General features: G+C 47.5%; 2 protein-coding genes across 3 annotated transcripts in view; one reads left to right on the top strand and one right to left on the bottom strand.

Annotated features, from left to right (window-relative positions):
* Positions 1-10,480, bottom strand: part of LOC137789108 (phospholipid phosphatase-related protein type 4) — a 31,020-nt gene extending 20,540 nt beyond the window's left edge. Inside the window, exon 1 of the mRNA XM_068582364.1 lies at positions 10,192-10,480. Coding sequence (XP_068438465.1) covers positions 10,192-10,263 — 72 coding nt within the window. The 5' untranslated portion in view covers positions 10,264-10,480. The remainder of the gene's footprint in view (positions 1-10,191) is intronic.
* A 1,912-nt stretch (positions 10,481-12,392) lies between these two features.
* Positions 12,393-22,480, top strand: part of plppr5b (phospholipid phosphatase related 5b) — an 85,857-nt gene continuing 75,769 nt past the window's right edge. The window contains exons 1-2 of one of the 2 annotated variants that reach the window (XM_068581964.1): positions 12,393-12,524; positions 17,217-17,301. In XM_068581964.1, the coding sequence (XP_068438065.1) occupies positions 17,239-17,301 (63 nt within the window). In that variant the 5' untranslated portion in view covers positions 12,393-12,524; positions 17,217-17,238. The remainder of the gene's footprint in view (positions 12,525-17,216; positions 17,302-22,480) is intronic. The other variant, XM_068581966.1, reaches the window with a different exon arrangement.

The following is a 22,480-nucleotide window of genomic DNA, read 5'->3' as shown; positions in this document are numbered from 1 at the left end:
CAGTTTGCTCCCTTTAGTGCTTTGGATGGTGTGTTTGGCTAACAGCTAACGTACACACACACTGCTGCGGACACACTGCTACCGCTGCTCCGTGGCTCACTATAAGTGTGTTGGTGTGTTTGACTCGCTGCTAGCAGCTAAAGGAGCCACGCTGCTGTTCCCACAGCTCAGCTGCTGCTGAAGCCGGAAAACAACACGCTGAGTTCCTGTTTTTAATCATAAGATTGTTTTATGTATTTTAAGATGACTTTCAGCTTATTACCTGCAACACACCGCTGCTTGTTTTGTCTTACGCGTTACAGCCTATCAGCCATGTGAGTTGGCTCAGGTGTTTCCACTGTGTGTGATAAACATGACACACACGTCTGTGTGGAGCTCGGAGACTTTCATTTTGTTTCTGGCAAGATTCTATGAAATGAAGCTGATTGCCTGCGTACATCGCTGGTTTGTGAGTTTGAATGGAGAGTGTTTCAGAAGCTCTGCGGTCCACTGGTGTCCAGAAGGTGGTGCAGGTGTGACGGATGCAGTAAACACTGCATATTTACTGCATCCGCACTTATCTACTTATCTACTTATTACTTACTTGTTTTTATCTACATTTTTATACTTTCACTTTGTCTAGTTAAATGTTCCTTGTTGTTGTTGTTGTTGTTGTTGTTGTTGTTGTCATAGTCACTGATGTGATGCAGCTTCTGCAAGGACAAATTCCTCGTCTGAACAAACTCACCTGGCGGTTCTGATTTGGATTCGGACGGTTGCAGACACACCTGGTGGGATTCCCACTGCGCTGAGTGAACTTCTCTCGTTTCTTTTTGGCATTGTGTTATTTCATATCCAGTTGGAATATATATATATATATTGACTGCTTTGTGCACTTCCTTCTCTGGGTGTTCACATTTGGATAAGCGTCCGGCCTCCTCCTCATGACGCTCCTCTGGCAGCTCTCGTGTGCTGCTGGCGCCTCAGTGACGGCGGAGGACAGTGCACTTTGAATAATAGATGTGTGAAAATGGAAAGCAGGCTCCGGCGGCTGTGGCTGCCAGTTATTTGTGCTGGGCCAACAGCACCGACAGCGATGGAGCTTTCTCAGTCATTTGAGGCGTCCGTCTGGTAACGCTTCAAGTCTCTCTGCTCCTTTGAAAATGCTTGACTCAGTGCAGCACGCTGAGTTAGGATTTGTCTGCGATTCGGGTTTCCGCACACATCATTGCAGTGTGTGAGAGGAAGCGTGTGAGACGATGGTACGTTTGACTTAGAAAGAGCATTTAGCACAAACTGCCTCCTCTCGTGTTGTCTTCTGAATCCTACAACATCAGCAGCTGCAACCTTCGGTCATGTGGCCCAACTTCACTTCTGAGGTTGCTCTTTGACCGCTGCATGCCTTTGCTAACGCGTTGTTGAATGCAGTCTGTTCTTGTGAAATGTATTTTGTCTTTTAAACTATTAACTGTTTAGTTTTGAGTCTGTTGTTTGTGGTTTTATAAAAAACGTGCCATGCCGCTTTCTTGGCCAGAACTCGGTAAAGACCTCGATAAAGACGTGTCAAATCTCAACGGAAATGCCCCGTGAAAATAAAAACTTGTCTTGTGACGTGAAGTCTGACAACACACGGAGACACACGGAGACACACGGAGACACCCGGAGACACACGGAGACACACGGAGACACACGGAGACACCTGGAGACACACGGAGACACACGGAGACACACGGAGACACAGGGAGACACACGGAGACACAGGGAGACACACGGAGACACAGGGAGACACACGGAGACACACGGAGACACAGGGAGACACACGGAGACACACGGAGACACCTGGAGACACACGGAGACACACGGAGACACACGGAGACACCCGGAGACACACGGAGACACACGGAGACACCCGGAGACACAGGGAGACACACGGAGACACACGGAGACACCCGGAGACACACGGAGACACACGGAGACACCTGGAGACACACGGAGACACACGGAGACACACGGAGACACAGGGAGACACACGGAGACACACGGAGACACCCGGAGACACACGGAGACACACGGAGACACCTGGAGACACACGGAGACACACGGAGACACACGGAGACACAGGGAGACACACGGAGACACACGGAGACACAGGGAGACACACGGAGACACACGGAGACACACGGAGACACCTGGAGACACACGGAGACACACGGAGACACACGGAGACACAGGGAGACACACGGAGACACACGGAGACACACGGAGACACACGGAGACACACGGAGACACACGGAGACACCCGGAGACACACGGAGACACACGGAGACACACGGAGACACACGGAGACACACGGAGACACAGGGAGACACACGGAGACACACGGAGACACACGGAGACACACGGAGACACACAGAGACAGTCAAAAGATAAACGTCGTCTTTACTGTGGTCATAAAAGAGATTTAGAACATTGTAAACTTAAAAACTGCTGCAGGCAACTTGAAAAGCTGACTTTTAAAAATGTAACTCAGTAAAGTTTATTCAGAGTACATTTTAACTGACCTACTTCTTACTTTCATCTGTAGATTGTTTTACAGAAATACTTCTCCCTGAGTAAAATGCAATAACTACTTTATATAAACCCTGGACGTCATGGAGCGTTGACACTTTAAAGGTGTTGAGCTGGAGCTTCAAATACCTGTGTGGAGTTGAATTTATCAAACAAACATCCTTTATCATTAACTCATGTCAAATCTGATCCTCAATAGTAATTAATGATTATAGCTGTCAGATAATGGAAGTGAGGAAAAAGTACAATATTTTATAAGTATAAAGAGCATAACATGAAAATAAGTAAATTAGTGCTTCACCAAATGTACTTTTTAGTCTGTGTGTGTGTGTGTGTGTGTGTGTGTGTGTGTGTGTGTGTGTGTGTGTGTGTGTGTGTGTGTGAGGAATAATAAAAGCACCGTTTTGAGAGCTGCACATGTCATTTGGTGAAAGTTATTTGATTCTAAGTATCGTAGTCGATTACAAAGTGTGAAAAGACTTGCAAAGAAGTCCAGAGAGACAAAACAAATGGAGGCAAGAGAAAAACACTTGGCAGCACCTCACTTGCAAAAATAGCAGAAATATGTTGCCGGAGCTTCTGACGCACACGAACCCGCAGAGCAAAAGAAAGAAGAAGCTGTGGAGCGTTCAGAGTCAACATGTTTCTGCCTCAGGCAGAAATGCCACATATCTGCCTTCAGTTGTTGCCCATGAGGTGCTCGTGCTTCCTGCTGCTGTTCCCACTTCCTGTTTGAGACTGACATGTCGTTCGTGAACGATTCGTTCAAAATGAAGGAATCCTTACGAGGACTCAAGAGTAACGAGTCTTCCCCAAAAAACGATTTGTTCACGTTCTCGTGGCCGCGCATCAGGACTCGCATCGGCTCAGCCAAGGAAACAGAAATGATTCGTTGAATGCAGGTCACGTGAAAAAGGATCCAAAGACTCATAAAGACCGGGTCGGGAAATGAACCCATCACTTCTGTTTCCTAGTACTGAGCCTATGCAGCTCACGTGGGACACGGATCCAAAGACCCGGATGCGGCAGATGAACGGAAACAGAGGTGAACATGAAGACGAGTCAGGAGTCCGGACCGAGTCTTCAGATCAATGATCTGTTCTTCTGCCAGAGACTCACATCCAGCAGAAGAACAGATCATTGATCCAAAGACTCGGTCAGGACTCGTTCGTCTGATGAACGAGTCGGCTCAGCTCTGGCAGCAGCTGAACATTATGATTCCTTCACTTGAGTGGTCTTGGTTCAGATCTTTGGTTCACTTCTCACGTGACCTGCAGTGGCTCAGGAGAGGAAACAGAAAGTATTTGTTGTGATAATTAAATGGTCGTGTGATAATAAATGACCCTTTTCAAATAATCCAAACTGTCACGATGCATTATTTTAATGCAGGAATGTTATGCCCCCCCCCCCCCCCGCTCTCCCCCCCCCCTCCCCTCTCCGAAATGAACGAGTGATTCGAAAAAAGATTCGTTCATCTCAATGAACGAGATTCAAAGATGTGATTCGGTAAAACGGTCCGGTCTTCACATCACTACCGTGTGACCGCCGCCTCATCAACTGAATGGCTGATGGCCTGACGGCGAGAGTGCACGTGCTGAGCGAGCGGCGCGGGCAGAGCGGCACATCACAGAGCGTCTTCCTCTGAAGAGGCCCGGCTCCTCTGGGAGCGTGGAGCTCAGCAGAGATGCTCCATCGCTCTCCATCTGCTGAGCCCCACCGCCGGCCGGCTCTCTGCAGCTCGTCCTCTTTGTCTCCGGGCCGTCGCTCACAGCGGCGCCCTCGTCTTGTGTCACGTGTTGTTCTGGTCGGACTGGACTGGGCGGCTTCTGCTGGTCCTCCTGCCACGGCCCGACTGACCGGTACAGAAATGTGGAGAAACAAGTAGCTCACATACAGGACCAACGTCTCGGCCATGAGCGGCTCCTCAGACCCCAAAGCTCTTGTTCTCTGTTGATCCGCTTGGTCTCATGACTCAGGGCAAGAGGTTTGAGAGCGAGCGGCGCATCACAGCAACACTTCACTGCACTCAAACCACAGCACTTTAAATACCAATTGTTGACAGAAATACAACCCCGATGAATAATACAACGGTGAATATATTGCGTCCCACTTTTGGAGAGTGGGACACAACCCAACATGTTGCTGGTATCGCCACAGCAGCGCACAGGAAGTGAAACCATTGGCGCTCTGCAACAGCATCGTGTGAACAGACTCCTCCTCAAGCGGCCGGGGACGTCGTGGAGAGCAGGGCTCCACTCAGGCTGGCGCCAGGTTGCCAATGGCAAATATTTTTGGCAACTCATTGGTCAGTGGTGACCACGAAGAGGACCGCAAAACAACCACCACACAACACAATGTTGTGTATTTGTTGCATTAGTTTTAAATATGTCTGTTCCTGTGAGGACAGAACAGAGCAACTGCATACACGCTGATGTGTTGCCCAACTGCATACACAGTGATGTGTTGCCCAACTGCATACACAGTGATGTGTTGCCCAACCGCATACACAGTGATGTGTTGCCCAACCGCATACACGCTGATGTGTTGCTCAACTGCATACACAGTGATGTGTTGCCCAACCGCATACACAGTGATGTGTTGCCCAACCGCATACACAGTGATGTGTTGCCCAACCGCATACACGCTGATGTGTTGCTCAACTGCATACACAGTGATGTGTTGCTCAACTGCATACACGGTGATGTGTTGCTCAACTGCATACACAGTGATGTGTTGCCCAACTGCATACATGGTGATGTGTTGCCCAACTGCATACACAGTGATGTGTTGCCCAACCGCATACACAGTGATGTGTTGCCCAACTGCATACACGCTGATGTGTTGCTCAACTGCATACACGCTGATGTGTTGCTCAACTGCATACATGCTGATGTGTTGCCCAACTGCATACATGGTGATGTGTTGCTCAACTGCATACACAGTGATGTGTTGCCCAACTGCATACACAGTGATGTGTTGCCCAACTGCATACATGCTGATGTGTTGATGTGTTGTCGCAGCATCTTTGCGCTGCAAAGCATGTACATCCTCCACATGAACACGTCACATGTTCATGGCACTGACGTGTTCCTGCACAGTATCTGGATTACTCAACGTGTAAGGGGACAAAACATGGCGACCAAATGTTCAGCGACAGTAAAACAAAAGCTGACTGCTGGTTGACGTTTTAAAAGGGAATGTTGAGAAACTTATGATGATGTTACTTGTTAATATATATCTTAACCAACAATGAGAGCACGAACACAAAGGGAGCGTCAGAGAGAGTTTGGTTGTCTTATCCTTCTTTTGAATGCATGACATCACTGCCACTGGCTACCATTCTGTTGGCATGAGTTTCCTTATGAACCGAAAACATGTTTAACCTTCTCAACTGGTGCAGTCTGCCCAGGGGATTCGGACGATGAGTGGCCTCATCCACTTTCATATTTTAATAAATGTATCTGACTTATGGTGAAGCCTGCTGCGCTGCAGCAGCTGCTGAGCCTTTAACCACCACCGTGAAGCCGACCGGATGTAAACGCTGACCTCACATGACCTCGAGTGACACTGGAGATCCTCTCCTGGTCACAGAGGGTCACCGCCCTGCAGAGAGCACATCAACCATTGAAGAGAGCAGCGTCTTCCTGTATTCATGTGATTACGCTCCAGCTGGTCTGCTGTTGTCTGTCATTCTAAGCAGTTCATTTTTACATTGCTGCTCTCAGGAAGTCTGCCTCCGGCCACGTCGGCTCACAGTCACCTTTGCACGTCATGCCGGTCGTCAAGAAGCTGCAGCTCATCCGGGGTCAACATGTGGCGCAGCGTGCCGCTCCGTCCCAGCAGGACTACGAGCCCCTCGTCTGGATGAGAGACCCTCCCAAAAGACGTGTTGTTGTGCATCCTGAAGCGAGCGCTGACAGGATGAGCAGCAGCTCAGTGAGTGAGCGCGAACAGAAGCCGGCGTTAACGTGGGCTTTGTCCTTCAGCTGGGCTCACGGCCACGGCCCTCCCTACAATTATCAAACACATGGTTTCAGCTTTTGTTTTTCCCCGTTGGAGAGAAGGGTTGTTCGGCCTTCCTCCTGCTTCCATTTGTTCCACTTTGCAGGAAAAGCCGCCTGAGGCTTCAGAGTGGAGCCTCGCTGCACCACAAACTACAGCTACAGGAGCACAGGCCTCACATCTGCAGCCGCTCCTGAACCACACGTACAGAAAACCAGCTCATAATCCATGAGTAATACTCAATTTGGTTTATTTTCATTACATACACTTGAAACTAAACTTGAAACCGTCCAGTCAAGCCAGCTGATACATGTCACGTGTGTTATAACTCAATAAGTTCAGATGGGTAGAGCTGAACCCCAAAGAGAAGTATTATTTATTCTAATCAGATTTGGCTGTTCAATATGAATATTTTATCATTTGTTCCTTTCTCAAACTCTTAAACTTTCTTAAACACCATCTGTAACGTGAGCTAAAGCTCACTCGAGGTAGCGGTGAGTACAAATATGAACCGACAAAACAACAATCAGGCAGCAATCTCTGGTTCGACCAAGCGAAGCCGAAGCAGAAGTGTCTTAAAACCTGCATTCTCTCTCCTGACCACCAAGGGGCGACTCCTCTGGTTGTATAGAAGTCTATGCTTCATGTGTTAAAGCTGCATTCTCTCTCCTGACCACCAGGGGGCAACTCCTCTGGTTGTATAGAAGTCTATGCTTCATGTGTTAAAGCTGCATTCTCTCTCCTGACCACCAGGGGGCGACTCCTCTGGTTGTATAGAAGTCTATGCTTCATGTGTTAAAGCTGCATTCTCTCTCCTGACCACCAGGGGGCGACTCCTCTGGTTGTATAGAAGTCTATATAAGTGACTCTACTTCTCTCTTGATGTACAGTAAACATTGTAAACATGAGTTTATGTCTCAATCTCTAGTTTCTAGTCTGACTCACAATGTTTTGCTCTATACACCGTAGACACAGCAACGCTGAACTACTAGGGGTTAAGTGTCTTGCTCAAGGACACAGCGACATGGACCAGCGGAGACAGAGTTTGAACCACGGATCCTCTGATTGAAAGACGGGCGCGCTAACCACTGAGCCACAGATTACTCACAATATCATGCTAGTTGTGGACGTTCATAGCGATACTACTGTGGGCGGGGCTTTGGGAGTCCTGCAAGCTACTTTCACTAGAGAAGAGTTGACAACACTGACCCGGTTTTTAATCAAGCAAATAGTTTCTCAAGATTACCAAGCCTAGCTTTAAGTGCTGTTACGTATGTGAATGTACAACAACCAGTTGGTGTGCATGGTGTAGCGCAGTGGGAGATGACCTCTCCATTCCTAATCTGATCCAAGTGGTCCACTCTCATAAATCATGCTGTGTTTGAAGACACTTTCAGATCCAACTTGGCTCTTAATAATGTGCAAACCCCTGAAAACCAAACACCTCCATCAAATAAAACCCCAAACCCTCATATCAATGCACAGTGTTGTTTTTCACCACAAGGTGTAGAGTCACATCGGCTTCTCTCGGACTCTACAGCAGAGTCCTGAGTCCTGAATGCAGAGGTCTCCCCGGGAGGGGTGGGATCCATCAGGACTGGACGCTCTGATCTCCTCTGCACAGCGACGGTGGGACATTGCATCACGGCTGACAGGAGAGCCACTGACACACTCAGGGAAGCAGCCGAGTGAGCCCTAATGGTATGCTGTCGCTCACTGAGGAGAAGCTACTTCCAGCATTGGCCTAGTTTACATGCTTACTGCTCTTTGTATTATATATATGTATGTATATATATATATATATATATATATATATATATATATATATATATATATATATATATATATATATATATATATATATATATATATATATGAAAATAGATAGCAGTCACGTCCTCCAGTGAAGCGAGGCCGGAGATCATTCCACACCCGGTCTTGTTCAGGCCGTTAATGCATGAGAGGCTGCAAACACATCGAGGGAAACACAAGGGAACCCCGAACCAACGCTGAGGGACGGATCCATGAGGATGACACGGCCATCACCCAGCATCCATCCAACAGCATCAATCACACAGCATCCATCCAACAGCGTCCATCCAACAGCATCCATCACACAGCATCCATCCAACAGCATCCATCACACAGCATCCATCCAACAGCATCCATCACACAGCATCCATCCAACAGCGTCCATCACGCAGCATCCATCACACAGCATCCATCTCTACAGCATCCATCTCTACAGCATCCATCTCAACAGCATCCATCCCAACAGCATCCATCACGCAGCATCCATCACGCAGCATCCATCTCAACAGCATCCATCTCTACGGCATCCATCTCTACGACATCATCCCAACAGCATCCATCTCTACAGCATCATCTCAACAGCATCCATCCCAACAGCATCCATCCCAACAGCATCCATCCCAACAGCATCCATCTCAACAGCATCATCTCAACAGCATCATCTCAACAGCATCCATCTCAACAGCATCCATCCCAACAGCATCCATCTATACAGCATCATCTCAACAGCATCCATCCCAACAGCATCCATCTCTACAGCATCATCCCAACAGCATCCATCTCTACGGCATCCATCTATACAGCATCATCTCAACAGCATCCATCTCTACAGCATCATCTCTACAGCATCATCTCAACAGCATCCATCTCAACAGCATCATCTCTACAGCATCATCTCAACAGCATCCATCTCAACAGCATCCATCTCTACAGCATCCATCTCTACAGCATCCATCCCACAGCATCAGAGGCAGCTCTGTAATCAGGAGCCGCTGGTTGGTCGGTGAGCCAGCAGGAACTAGAGCGTGCATAAAGAGCAGAGGCAGTGATGACAGTCACCTGAAGCTGCGTGCAATCTGCACAGAGATGTATTGTTATCGTATTATCATTGTATGTATGTATCCCACTGATGTATAAAAATGCCAAAATAAATGAAATCCTCTCCACACGGTCGTCCTCCTGCATCCTGTGTTCAGACTCGCGCTTCACATTACGGGATGTTGGCGTGACGCTTTTGGGCTGCATAACACTGTTTATTCTCCTGAGTGGAGCTGCAGACATTTCCTTCACGAAAAGCACCAACTGTGATGCAAATGATGAAAACATGTGTTTGGATCGAAATGATCGCAAGGAGCATAATAATAATAATTATAATAATAATCATAACCAAATTCTGTTGGAACCACTAGAAAAGTTAAGCGGAAACAAATAGTGACACCATGAGAGTGACGTGTGCTCGTCCTTCCCCGAGTCTCGTGTCTCCGAGGACACACGTGTCCTCTGCGATGTGCGGGTCCGACTGGTCCCGCACCAGCCCGGAGGACACGCGCACAGACGCGCGTCTCTGCTCTGTAAGGAGCGTGTCTGCGCCGTGAGAACAGGTGGCTATGAGCAGGTGATGGTTGTGTGGCTCAAACTCACCTGAACGCAGCACATATGCACGTATGACCTACATATTAAAATAGTATGAGTCTAAAGCTGATCGTCATAGGAAGCCCATCTCACGGTTCTCAGGTGATAGTTACACACGATCCAGACAACCGACTGGAGTCTGGTGCGGGTTGGAGGGGGAAGGGGGCTCCGGATAAGAAGCATGCAGCGTGAACCCACCTCCACGAAATAGAAACATGGCAGCAGGCTGACACTGTCTTTGGTCAGGGTCCCCTTCTCTCTCGCAGACATGGCCGGGCCTCGAAGTATCCAAACAGAGATGAGACGCGGGGAAGGATGGCTGAGCTCTCCGGGCGTCCTGCCGGGATCAGGAGCGCTCCATGCCGCTGCGCGGAGCGGGATGCTCGGGGACGACCGCTGGCCGGAATCCAGCCCACACTCCCCCGTCCCGATGCCCTTTATCACTGCGACGAGGAGCCCCGGGCTCGGCTGTGTGCACGTCCTCCGACGAGCTGTCAGGTAGAGAGGGAGCCACCACGGAGGAGGAGGAGGAAGAGGAGGAGGAGCGGGAGGAGATGGAGGAGGAAAAGGGCGCAGGCGCACTGGGGAGGAAGAGTTGACAGCACATGACTGCTGCTGCCACTGACAATGGATGGACCAGACTGCCACACGAAAAGAGAAGCCTTTCCCCACATCTATGACACGTGTGCTTGTAGAACCGCATCATGCCAGCGCGCGTGCAGCTGCCATTGTTTCTGTATAAGCTCCTGTAATAAGTGTGCATCTGTCTCGATGGAGCCGGATCGGTAGAGACTGTTATTTGTGTGATTTCTGCGTGCCAATGACTTTAATGCAGGAGCATATGTCTGCTCTCACTCAGCAGCGCCACCATGCTGCCGCAGAGAGGACGCCATGTCCGCGACTGGGACGTCATTACAGAGTTAGCGTTTAAAACCGTGACCTAATATAGAAATGTCAAAATAATGAGTTGGCATCTCTAAATAATGACATAGTATCTCTGAATAATGACTCGGTACTTAGGCCGTGCAAAGAAGAGCATTTAATACGTTTAGATTGACACAATTACACACACATTCATAACTAAATGGAACACAGTTTCCAACTAATTATATGTATGATAGATATGATGTGCTTTTAGCAATGTATTCTACACTAGAGATGTTTCCACGGCACTGACCGATCAGAGGACATTTAGGCATCTTAACATTAATTTATAATGCTAATCAGATCCGACACACACATGACATGCCATGTCAATGTAAAACTAGCAGCATCTGCTTTCCAATAACATACAATGCTATGCTAATTGTCATTTTTAACTGTCAACATGTCAGTGTGTGTGTGTTGCTGTGATGAGAGGAGCTCACAGAGCCGGTGGGACAGCGTGAGGTGGAGCGTCTCAGCTTTGACACACTAGCTGCATGCCAAGGTTTCTTCCCACTGCTCCATGACTGCTGTCCTGGTAAATGGACACCACAGTCAGTGTGTGTGTGTGTGTGTGTGTGTGTGTGTGTGTGTGTGTGTGTGTGTGTGTGTGAATAGGGCTTTTGTTACTGCTGCTGGAACCAACACAGATAGGGGCAATGCGGCCTTTATGGTACACTCGAAGCTCCGCCATCTCAAAACTCAAAATACTGAAGTATTTTTGAACAAATGATGTGACACGTCTGTTAGAATGAGGGGAAGTTAAAGAGCGAGGATTTCCTTCCACCTCAAAAGATATATTGTTAGCGTCAGAAAGACATAACAAAATGTTCCATATGTTGGGTGAGCATTGCTATGGAAGCCCACATTCAAGTTAAATGATGATCTATCACCATGCCATGCAGTATAGGTACCAGGCTGTCTTCATACATCTACTGAGCCCTTTATTACCACGTGAAGGGCCTTTTAAAGCGCAACAAAATACATTGGATTATTATTATAAGAACCATTCTCTAACCCTGGCCAACATACCTTTAACCTGCCTTTAAGTCACACTCTCCAAGCAAAGAGCAGATACTGCTCAACAGTAAAACACTGAAATGACTTCCATGGCTTGTTCAGTATACTAACAAGAGTCTCTGGTTGGAGAAACGTCCCCTGATTATGTCCTTTAATCTGCTTTATACAATATATATATATATATATATATATATATATATATATATATATATATATATATATATATATATATATATATATATATATATATATATATATATGTTATTATTATTATTGTTCTGGGTGATCTCTCTCTTTTACCGTACTTTACGCATTACTTGAAGGCAGCGTGCACCTCAGCCCCACCACCGGCTGACTTGGGCCGCGCATGCGCATTAGCATGCGAACCCCCGCGCACTCACCCCACCGAGGAGCCTGCAATTAAAACAGCGAAGATGCGGAAAAAAGTGTGCAGAGCTAAGCAGCGCGCTGTACCCGGATGACGGTGTTGCTGCCCGGACGTTCAGCGGCGTCTCTGTGCTGCTGTGGCTGCCGTCTGCCCGGCTGAGCCTCCACAGAGCCCGCGCTCACTCCTGCCGCTGTCCAAGGTAGGAACCCCGGCCCGGCGTCCTTCAGCCGGGGCGCCGCTCGCCTCCCCCGCGGACCCGGCTCGCGCGGGCAGGAAGTGCAGCAGTGTGTCTCTCGCTCTCGAGCGGTGTCAGAGGAGTTTTAGTTGTCGATTATCATTAAAATAACCGGCAGACACGACACAAACACACTTATTGATTATAATGATCTCACTTTCTACAACTACAGTAAACTGACGTCACATGTGGCGTTCACGTACGCACATATGTGGCTACCCAGCAGTATCAAGCCGAGCTCCTCCCGGAAGTTGTCCGTGTGTTAACTTGATGCCATTCACAGGAGAGAGTGAAATAACCCCTTCATTCGACACATCAGGGTCTCCGGTGCCAGTGGGCTGCCGTGCGGCTGAGCAGTGTCATGTCTTCTGGTCTCTGGACGTCTTTGAGACGAGATGGCAAGTGGAGGATCCTGTTTTTGGTTAATTTGACCATCGAGACCTTCACCCACTGCTGCTTTAAACCTGCCTCTCTTTTTTTTAAATGTATCTTCCTCAAGTCCCCAACTTTATCAATACGTAATACTACATTTCCAAAGAACTCCTAGAAACAAAGCTAATGGATGCAGACACAACATGTGAGGGAGCTGCGTTACATTAAAGGACATTATCTTATACTGTGACATGATAAACAATAGTCCCACAAGAGCACAGCCTTAAGACACAGTCACTTAAAAGCCAACGCAGTGTAACAATATGACACAAATATGAACTCATATCTGGTGTGACTCAGGCGTAAGTGCATCCTCACTCACATACTCACATTTAAAATGTTCAAAGTCTTTCAATGATTGCTTTGGTGTCCTTGCTCATTGTCTGCGTTGGTATTTCAGCACCACAACAAGAGATCCTTCACAATAAGCAGAATGACCAGCAGTCTTTGAAATGTTGTTCAAATTAAATTACAAAGCCATCATAATAGAGACAGATTAAGAAAATAGATTTATCAATCTCCAAATCCATGGATTCATTTATATTTCATACAAGGATCTGTGGAAAACTCAACACATCAACACCTTCTTCTTCTTCTTCTTCTTCTTCTTCTTCTTCTTCTTCTTCTTCTTCTTCTTCTTCTTCTTCTCCTAAATATCTGGTAGACTGCAAGCCTTGCCGCACATTGCTGCCTCTCCCCGTTCAGCGTCAGAGGGCATTGTGATTGACAGGTGTCTGGTTCCATAGACGGACGTCTTTGAATTGGAGGCCTGCTTTCATTCTTCTTGGTTCGTATCAGTGGGATCGAGCAGCTGACTGAGAGAGCAGATGTTGCACAGTCTTTCTGCAGTTTGGGCCTCTCAGTGTCGCAGTGTGTGTTGGTCAGTGAAGATAATTGTTGCAGTCCAGACACTGGTGGTGGTGGTGGCTGATGATTCTGCTGAAACTGATCTAATGATGAAGCTGATGAAGCTGCAAGGACTCGTGGAGATAGTGAGGTGGAGGAGCGATGTTTACGGCAGCACAAACGTACTGGAGGTAAACAGACAAACCTATTTAAAAAGAGACAGTCGGTGTGTGGCTGTGCCATTGGCTGGATGTCTCCAGCTGACACCCGATCTGACAGCCCGGAATGATGACGGCAAGGAAGTTATGAGAGCGCATGTGAGAGGAGTGACGTCAGGATGAAAGAGACCTAAGCTACAGGCGTATGAGCGTAAAGGTGAAGTTATCCTGACTGATCCGATGTGAGGTCCTGGGACAGGGATGGCATGTGTACAGGTTGTAAAGCTCTCTGAGGCCAATCTTGTATTTGTGATTTTGGGCTATGCAAAATAAACTGAATTGAATTGAACGAGCGAGCCTCATCATTAAACATGATCCAGCCTCTGCACATTAGATCGTTGGGGGAGTTTTATCCACGTCCTTGTCTCAAGGCGGAGATGGCTGTTCAGTGCCTGGAGATCAGGAGACAAAGGACATGAGGGTTTGTTGGACTGATCAGGCTGAGGAAACTAGAAAACCACCCTCTTCTTCTGAGTGTTCTTCACGCAGAATCACTGGACATTACATATTATGACATTAGCATTAACGTTCTGGTTGTCCTAGCCTTGGCTCCACCCTGCCTGTTGTTCCTAATGTGCTCTCCATTCATCGCCAGCAGATAGATGTGATCATTTCTACGGGCTGTTCTCCGAGTCTAGAGCGAAAATACAATATCAAAGACCTGAGAACAGTGGAACCAGAGCAGAGCTCAGAGTCAGTGTATCTCTGACATGGTGCAGCTGGTGGGGTGTTCAGGGTCTGGGGTTCAGCATCGTGGGCTCATGTAACTTCAGACCACACCTCAAGTCAAAGTGCTTCTACTTGTTGTGCATGGATCCCCTGACAAGGCCTCCTCCTGCCTCCCTCTCTCCAACCACTTCAGTGTGTCGTTGTAGTCTCAGTACATCTTTATTACATGTGCAACATCATTAAATCAGCTCATCAGAGAGGACATTTGGCATTCCAAGGAAAGCTCCGGTCCGGTTGTGAAGCTTGTGCTAACTTTCACTTTTGTGTTCGGTGGTCTGACGGCTGCTGTGACTAATGCTGGCAAATGAGTTAGGATCTAAAATGGGCCCCTGAGTGAAACAGATCTCAGCTCAACATGGAGCATTAGAGACCGTATCAAATCGACAACACAGTTTTAAAAAGGTGTGTAGAGGAAAGCAGCTCACTGCAGCCACTGATACTGATGCAACCTGATGCTCACACATCTGTTTTGCTACAAAAAAAAAGCTTATTGTTTTCCACGGTAAGATATCTAGTAGTAACTCAATATTAGTTAATTTTTGCACGGATATACCTTTATTTTCATTTTCTTACGAAGTGATATCACTTTTTTGTTTGTTTGACGGAGCAATCTGGTTTACTTGAAAGTGATTGCAATGTTCTTTATTCTATTATTCATAAAAGCACAGATGGAGTCACGAGTAGCATTAAAGTATTACTTTGAGGTATTACTTTGTAGTACTATGAGGTACAAACATACTATTTCCGACCGTGCCTACTTTCACACTCTGAGCTCTATTGTTGCTTCTAGCTTTGATATTCTTTCATATTTATGTTCTTTGAGCATTTGAATATCTTTGTATATTTATGAAGGTTTTATTTTCAGGGTGATGTGGGCAACAGGTGTGTTTGTTGGATTGCCCGTTTCAGAAAGTTGCAAACATTGTTATGTGCAGTTGCAGCTGTTGGACTCCACCCTGGAAGTGACCTCACAGTGTGTCTGATAAAAGGCCGTAAGCAGTCAGAATAGATGTTCAGAGCAGGCGACGTGGGACGACTGATCCACACGGTGGATTGCTGGCGTTGCTGCTGCGCTAACGAAGGCTGGCAGACGGCCGCTCAGCTGGATGAATGTCACAGAGTTCACGCTGGGCGAGCGTGTGAGAGAGAGAGAGAGAGAGGACGGCTGATGCCAGCTTATTTATTACCATTTCTTCCTTCTCACAGTTTGAGCAGCTCATGATTCATCTCTAATATCTATGTAAGTTGCTGTGAAAACATCTCCTGGGTAATAAACTGGATTTATTCAAGTTTCTCACCAAAACTACAAGATTGTGTGTTGAAGACTATTGAAACACATCATGAGGACAGTCACATGGAGTGTGTCACGATGTGTCACGACTCCACTCGGGCCGGGACAAGAGGAAAGGGAGACGTTCAAAGCAACACTCGTTTATTCAGCAACAGTTAGAAACCCTGCAGAGCACCGGGCCAGGTGTGTTCTCCCCCTGCTGTCACCTGCCGTCACACATTAGTTCTTCACAATGGAGCGTTGTCACAGTTTTGGGATGCTCTTCTTCTCTGTGTGTGTTTGTACTCAAAGTGTTACTGTGTGATTGTAACTTAGTTACATTTTTAATGCGTTTACTTTTTCTAGCTGACTTCCTCCTTCAGAATGTGGTTTGTCAAATAAACTTTCAACTTTAAAGTTGTTTTATCTCATGGACGATAAAAGAAGAGAGTCCCGCAGCGAGGATGTTAGCAGGATAACAGCAACTAAGTGGATCTGGCAACAGAACACATCAGCATCAAAACCAGCACAACACATACTCAAACTGTAAGAAATGCAATATCCTCAGATTGCGTGGTTGGATACACATTATTGTCCAGATGAGGGAGGAAATATACAATGTTTATATTGCACACACATACGTTGCTATTGATATTGAACATGACTGAAAGAGTAATGTGTCTATTGGGAGCCGTCTGGCAGCAGCAGGAAGGACCTGCCACGATCCCTACCACACCTTTGGTAAGACGTGACTGACGACCGCTTGATGGAGCTCACCTGGTCCTCCACCTGGTCCTCCACCTAGTCCTCCAGCTGGTCCTCCACCTAGTCCTCCACATGGTCCTCCACCTGGTCCTCCACCTAGTTCTCCACCTGGTCCTCCAGCTAGTCCTCCACCTGGTCCTCCAGCTGGTCCTCCAGGGTGTAGAAGCTGTCCACATGGTCCATGTTCCTCTCCCTGCACTCCCTCACATACATGCGGTGCTTTCCATCCCTCACTGGGCTGATCTGCTTTCATTGTTTGTTTAGTTTAATAAATGATGTTTGGGTTGAAGCCGTGCGTCGCATTCCTTCGTGCCGGTTTCTGACGAGCAGCCGCTGGTTTAATGCGTTTCCGACCATGTGTCACTCTACTAACTCGTCTGTGTTCTTCGTCTGCAGTGCATGAGAAGAGGAAGTCGACATGCCTCCCAAAGCACTGAGCAGAAGAGAGCGGAGGGAGCTGTGCACCTCACTGGCAGGCGAGGTAAGATCTGACTCATGAAGACGGATGATGAAGACGGATGCCCTCATCCTTCATCCTGACCCTTAAACTGGCTGCTCAGACCAGACAGACTACGAGCACCACAGACACTGTAGTTTATGAACTGCTGCATACGTCTTAACACAGTATATATGTATATACATGAATAACAAACATCACGGAGCTATTTACAGAAAACAAAACAAAAAGATTATGCAAATAATTACGTTATTTCTTCATAATATTAATAAAGACTAAATGTCAAACCAGTAATATTGATGCTTCTTGTGCTACCAAGATGAGCAGGGTCAATGCATCCAAACCTATACATACAATGTATTTCAATGTATGACGTCTGATATATCATTACTTTCATAAGACGTCTGTTACTGAACCATCCTGTCAGGATGGTGTCTGCCAACCCCTCACCTGAACCTTCCTGCTCACCATGAACATCTGCAGTGAGCTTCCTGTAGACGATCATCGAGTCCAAACATCAGCTTTTTTTAAGCGTTTTTAAGTCACAGCTGTCCTCAGAAACGTCTGCACTACGTCTGAATCCGCTTCCAAAAGTCCTGGTTCAACAGGGACTCTGCATCCTGAGAGGTGTTGGCCCAACACAGTGCTTTAAACAAGAGCAGTACTCTGTCGCCACCTAGTGGAGCGAGGTCTGAATCACACTTTGAGCCGCAGCGACGTCGCTGTATGGTTGAGTGTTTTCATGAGACCGCTTAACACTTCAGTGACCTGGAGGAGCTTCCTGTAAAGAGGTCCAGGTCTCACTTGAGACTCAGCTTTAGCTGAGTCCTTCCAGTTATTAGCATCTTGCATCTACAGCCTCCATCTCAGATATTAAATTACATTCCATCTGTTTGTGTAGCATCAAATTATAAGAGAAGTTATCTTGAGAACTTTTCACATGGAGCCAGACGCTACTCTAGAATGTGGCGGTGACAACAGCGGAGAGAAACGGGGGGTGAACCTCGACGACACCGACATTGACACAAACACCAAAAAGCATTACTTTTTCTGTAAATAACATCATTTTGTGACTGCATCTGTGCTTTTTAAAATAATAAACAGAATAAAGATCAATAACAACTTAACCAAATTGCCCCGTCACACTACAAACAAGAAAACAAAATTGCAATCACTTAAAACAATAAAAATAAAGTTCGATCTGTGCAAAAAATAAATGATATGTAGTTACTACTAAATAGGTCATTTTGGAAAACTAAAAGCAAATTGCAGAACAAAACAGAATGAGACTGCAGATATGTGAGCATCAGGTTGTATCAGTGTTAGTGCTGCAGTGAGCTGCTAGCCTCTACACATATTTTTAAAACGCGGTTGCAGACTTGATACGGCTGCTCTCAGTTCATGCTCCATGTTGAGAGGAGATCTCTTTCCGGTTTTGAGAGACGGAACAGCAGAAAAGACGATTTCACAGAGACTTTGCGGAGACTGGCTTTTGGAAAAACGGCAAAAATTGCCGAGTCGCGCATGCGCAGCGTAATTTGTTAAACATTTACCTGAAAGTAAAGGTACATATCCATGTACTTATTAGTTACTTAGTCCGTGTACTTTGTAACGTGTGAAGCCAGCAGCTCATTGTTGGAACAAGACACCAGCACTTTGGAACGTTTCATTTGGAGCAGGAGAGCTGCTCTGGTTCAGAGAGCTGCTCTGGTTCAGAGAGCTGCTCTGGTTCAGAGAGCTGCTCTGGTTCAGAGAGATGCTCTGGTTCAGAGAGATGCTCTGGGTTCAGAGAGCTGCTCTGGGTTCAGAGAGCTGCTCTGGGTTCAGAGAGCTGCTCTGGTTCAGAGAGCTGCTCTGGGTTCAGAGAGATGCTCTGGGTTCAGAGAGCTGCTCTGGGTTCAGAGAGCTGCTCTGGTTCAGAGAGATGCTCTGGTTCAGAGAGCTGCTCTGGGTTCAGAGAGCTGCTCTGGGTTCAGAGAGCTGCTCTGGTTCAGAGAGCTGCTCTGGTTCAGAGAGCTGCTCTGGGTTCAGAGAGATGCTCTGGGTTCAGAGAGCTGCTCTGGTGATCCTTCCAGGAGAGCTACTCTTGCTATCTTCTACCTGGGAGCGTTTAAAACGCAGATATAGTTGTCTGCTTTTCACGCTACATATTTGTCTCCGCTCTCTGCCGCTGCTGGGTGCTCAGCGCTCACCTGTGTGTGTTCAGCGCTCACCTGTGTGTGTCTCTGCGCTCACCTGTGTGTGTCTCTGCGCTCACCTGTGTGTGTCTCTGCGCTCACCTGTGTGTGTCTCTGCGCTCACCTGTGTGTCTCTGCGCTCACCTGTGTGTGTCTCTGCGCTCACCTGTGTGTGTCTCTGCGCTCACCTGTGTGTGTCTCTGCGCTCACCTGTGTGTGTCTCTGCGCTCACCTGTGTGTGTCTCTGCGCTCACCTGTGTGTGTCTCTGCGCTCACCTGTGTGTGTCTCTGCGCTCACCTGTGTGTCTCTGCGCTCACCTGTGTGTGTCTCTGCGCTCACCTGTGTGTGTCTCTGCGCTCACCTGTGTGTGTCTCTGCGCTCACCTGTGTGTGTCTCTGCGCTCACCTGTGTGTGTCTCTGCGCATCAGGGCTGAACAACGCCGTGCGCGATACAGAGAGCAGAGGAGAAGTGTTCACGCGACCACGTAGAGACAGAAATGACACGCTGTCGTGTAGATCCCGTCAATAAAATACAGCCTTTAGTTTGTTTAATAACAGAACAAGGTGGAGATGTGTTCTGTAGGAAAGAGAACCGTAAATGACGTGTTGTGATCTGGCGCTATAGAGAAAATGACAAGGGGGCGGGGGGTTATTTCAGGAGGGCACCCCGCCCCCCTAATATAATGGTGGGGGAAACACTGGATGTCTTCAGGAGGGTTCTGGTTGGTTTGCAAAAGCTCAGATTGAGAACTTCAACCTAAAGCTGGTGTATTGAGGACGACACGTAGTGAGCTGTTCCTCTTGTCACGCTGCTGGTTTGAAGTGTAAGTATGACTCCAGAATATCATGGAAATGAAAACAAGAGGGAAAACATCTTTCCTTTGTTGCTTTCTACTTTTGAACACAGCTCATTATTAATGTATAGCGCCGAGACATGAACTGCTCAGTGTTTGAAAGAAAGGACTTGTAGACAGCAGGGAAAGTCACAGGCGAGTGCACCCAGTGAGCATCACATGACACGCAGAGAGCAGGAGTTAAAGCTTCATCATCCGCTTCCACGGCCCAGCCAATCAGGCTCCTTCATCTCCAGGCCGCTCACGCTGGACGTCACCAGTCTCATGGACCTTATCAATCCACATCAGTGGGACACCACAGGGCTCTCTGGCCGAGTGAGGCGTGGAGCTCAGGACCCGCTCACAAGCAAAGACGGGTTACTTCTTCATTCAGTTCATTTCTAGGATGAGGATGTAATTCACTGGCAACAAGTAACTTAGCGCTGGGCTCATGCAACACAAGATAGACAACAGGCAGCAGATAAGACGTGCGCGCCAGCAGCAGCCTGATGGAGAACCTTTCTCCTGCTGGGCCTGTACCATAGTGAGCATGTTCTCATATATATATATATATATATATATATATATATATATATATATATATATATATATATATATATATATATATATATATATACATACACACACACACACACACACACACACATGTATGTGAGTAATTGCAGTGTGTTGCATCATGGGAAGGGGTGCGGGTACAGATGTGGGGTTTCCCCAGGCATGGAGGCTTTAATGAAAGATTCAGAACCATTTGGCTTGTGACATTTTCCCCCGTCTCCTTTTCCACTTGCTCTGCTATCCAGAGACAAACCTGTGTTTCATCTCAGAGGAGGGAACCTCTCGGGGTAATTGCGCCATCAGCGGGAGAGATTAGCGAGCAATGAGCATTGGCGGCCGTCATCACTCAACTGGTGTCGTTTTGCAAAGTGATTCCAAGCTTCTGTCGGGATTATATACGACCAGCTGCGAGGGCGAGGGTGACTAATTGTGTTGTCCATTGTGTGTCATTTATTATCACGGATAACATCATCTGGCAGAAGACCTTGAGAATACAGATTTCATTTCATTCAGACATCCCAGAGACATCACAGTGGTGTTTGTTGTGTGAGACGGGTTACAACGGGAGGCAGCGCCTGTTGTTCTGTTGTTCAGGGATTCACCACTGGAGGGCGCTGTTACTCAGAGGATCTGGAACAGGTCAGATAAGTACGGTTCTGCTGCTCTGGACCTGCGCACACAATATCACACCGAACTACACTATTCAATTTAATTCAATTCAGTTTATTTTGTATAGCCCAAAATCACAAATACAAGATTCTCCTCTGAGGGCGTTACAGTCTGTACACATGACATCCTGTCCCAGGACCTCACATCGGATCAGGAACAACTCCCCAAATAAAGATAGTAAAACCCTTTCACAGGGAAAAGAAAGGGGAAGAAACCTTCTTATAGCAGCAGAGGAGGATCCTCTCCAGGATGGACAGAAGCAACAGATGTCATGTGACCAGAATGAGCAACGCAACAGAGTTACAGCTCATTACATGAAGATGACAAAAACATTCATATAGTGAGTGGTAGACATGGACCACGATCCAGATAGCCACAGTCCATCGTAGCATGCAGGACCAGCTCCAGACAGTCATGATCCATGGTGGGGGGTAGGACCAGCTCCAGACAGCCATGATCCATGGTGGGGGGGCAGGACCAGCTCCACACAGCCATGATCCATGGTGGGGGGGCAGGACCAGCTCCACACAGCCATGATCCATGGTGGGGGGTAGGACCAGCTCCAGACCGACATGATCCATGGTGGGGGGTAGGACCAGCTCCAGACAGCCATGATCCATGGTGGGGGGCAGGACCAGCTCCAGACAGCCATGATCCATGGTGGGGGGCAGGACCAGCTCCAGACAGCCATGATCCATGGTGGGGGGGCAGGACCAGTTCCAGACAGCCATGATCCATGGTGGGGGGGCAGGTCCAGTTTCACTATGAAAGGTCTAGCAAACTGAGCTGGTCTAAAGGTCGCTGTTCTCAAATCAGAGCATAGAACATGAGATCAGTGTACCATCTTGGATAAGAGGAGCTGTTGTCAACACTGCCTCTGTTTGGCATCAAAAGACCCGCCAGAGGATCTGAGCAATAATAATGAGCATTAATAATGATCTCTGGTG

Source organism: Clinocottus analis, unplaced genomic scaffold (genome assembly GCF_023055335.1).
Source record: "Clinocottus analis isolate CAN_PGR_092001 unplaced genomic scaffold, fCliAna1.0.p SCAF_18, whole genome shotgun sequence".
Classification (NCBI taxonomy): Eukaryota; Metazoa; Chordata; class Actinopteri; order Perciformes; family Cottidae; genus Clinocottus; species Clinocottus analis.
Note: the sequence above shows the minus strand (reverse complement) of the source record. Positions and strands in the feature narration are given on the sequence as shown.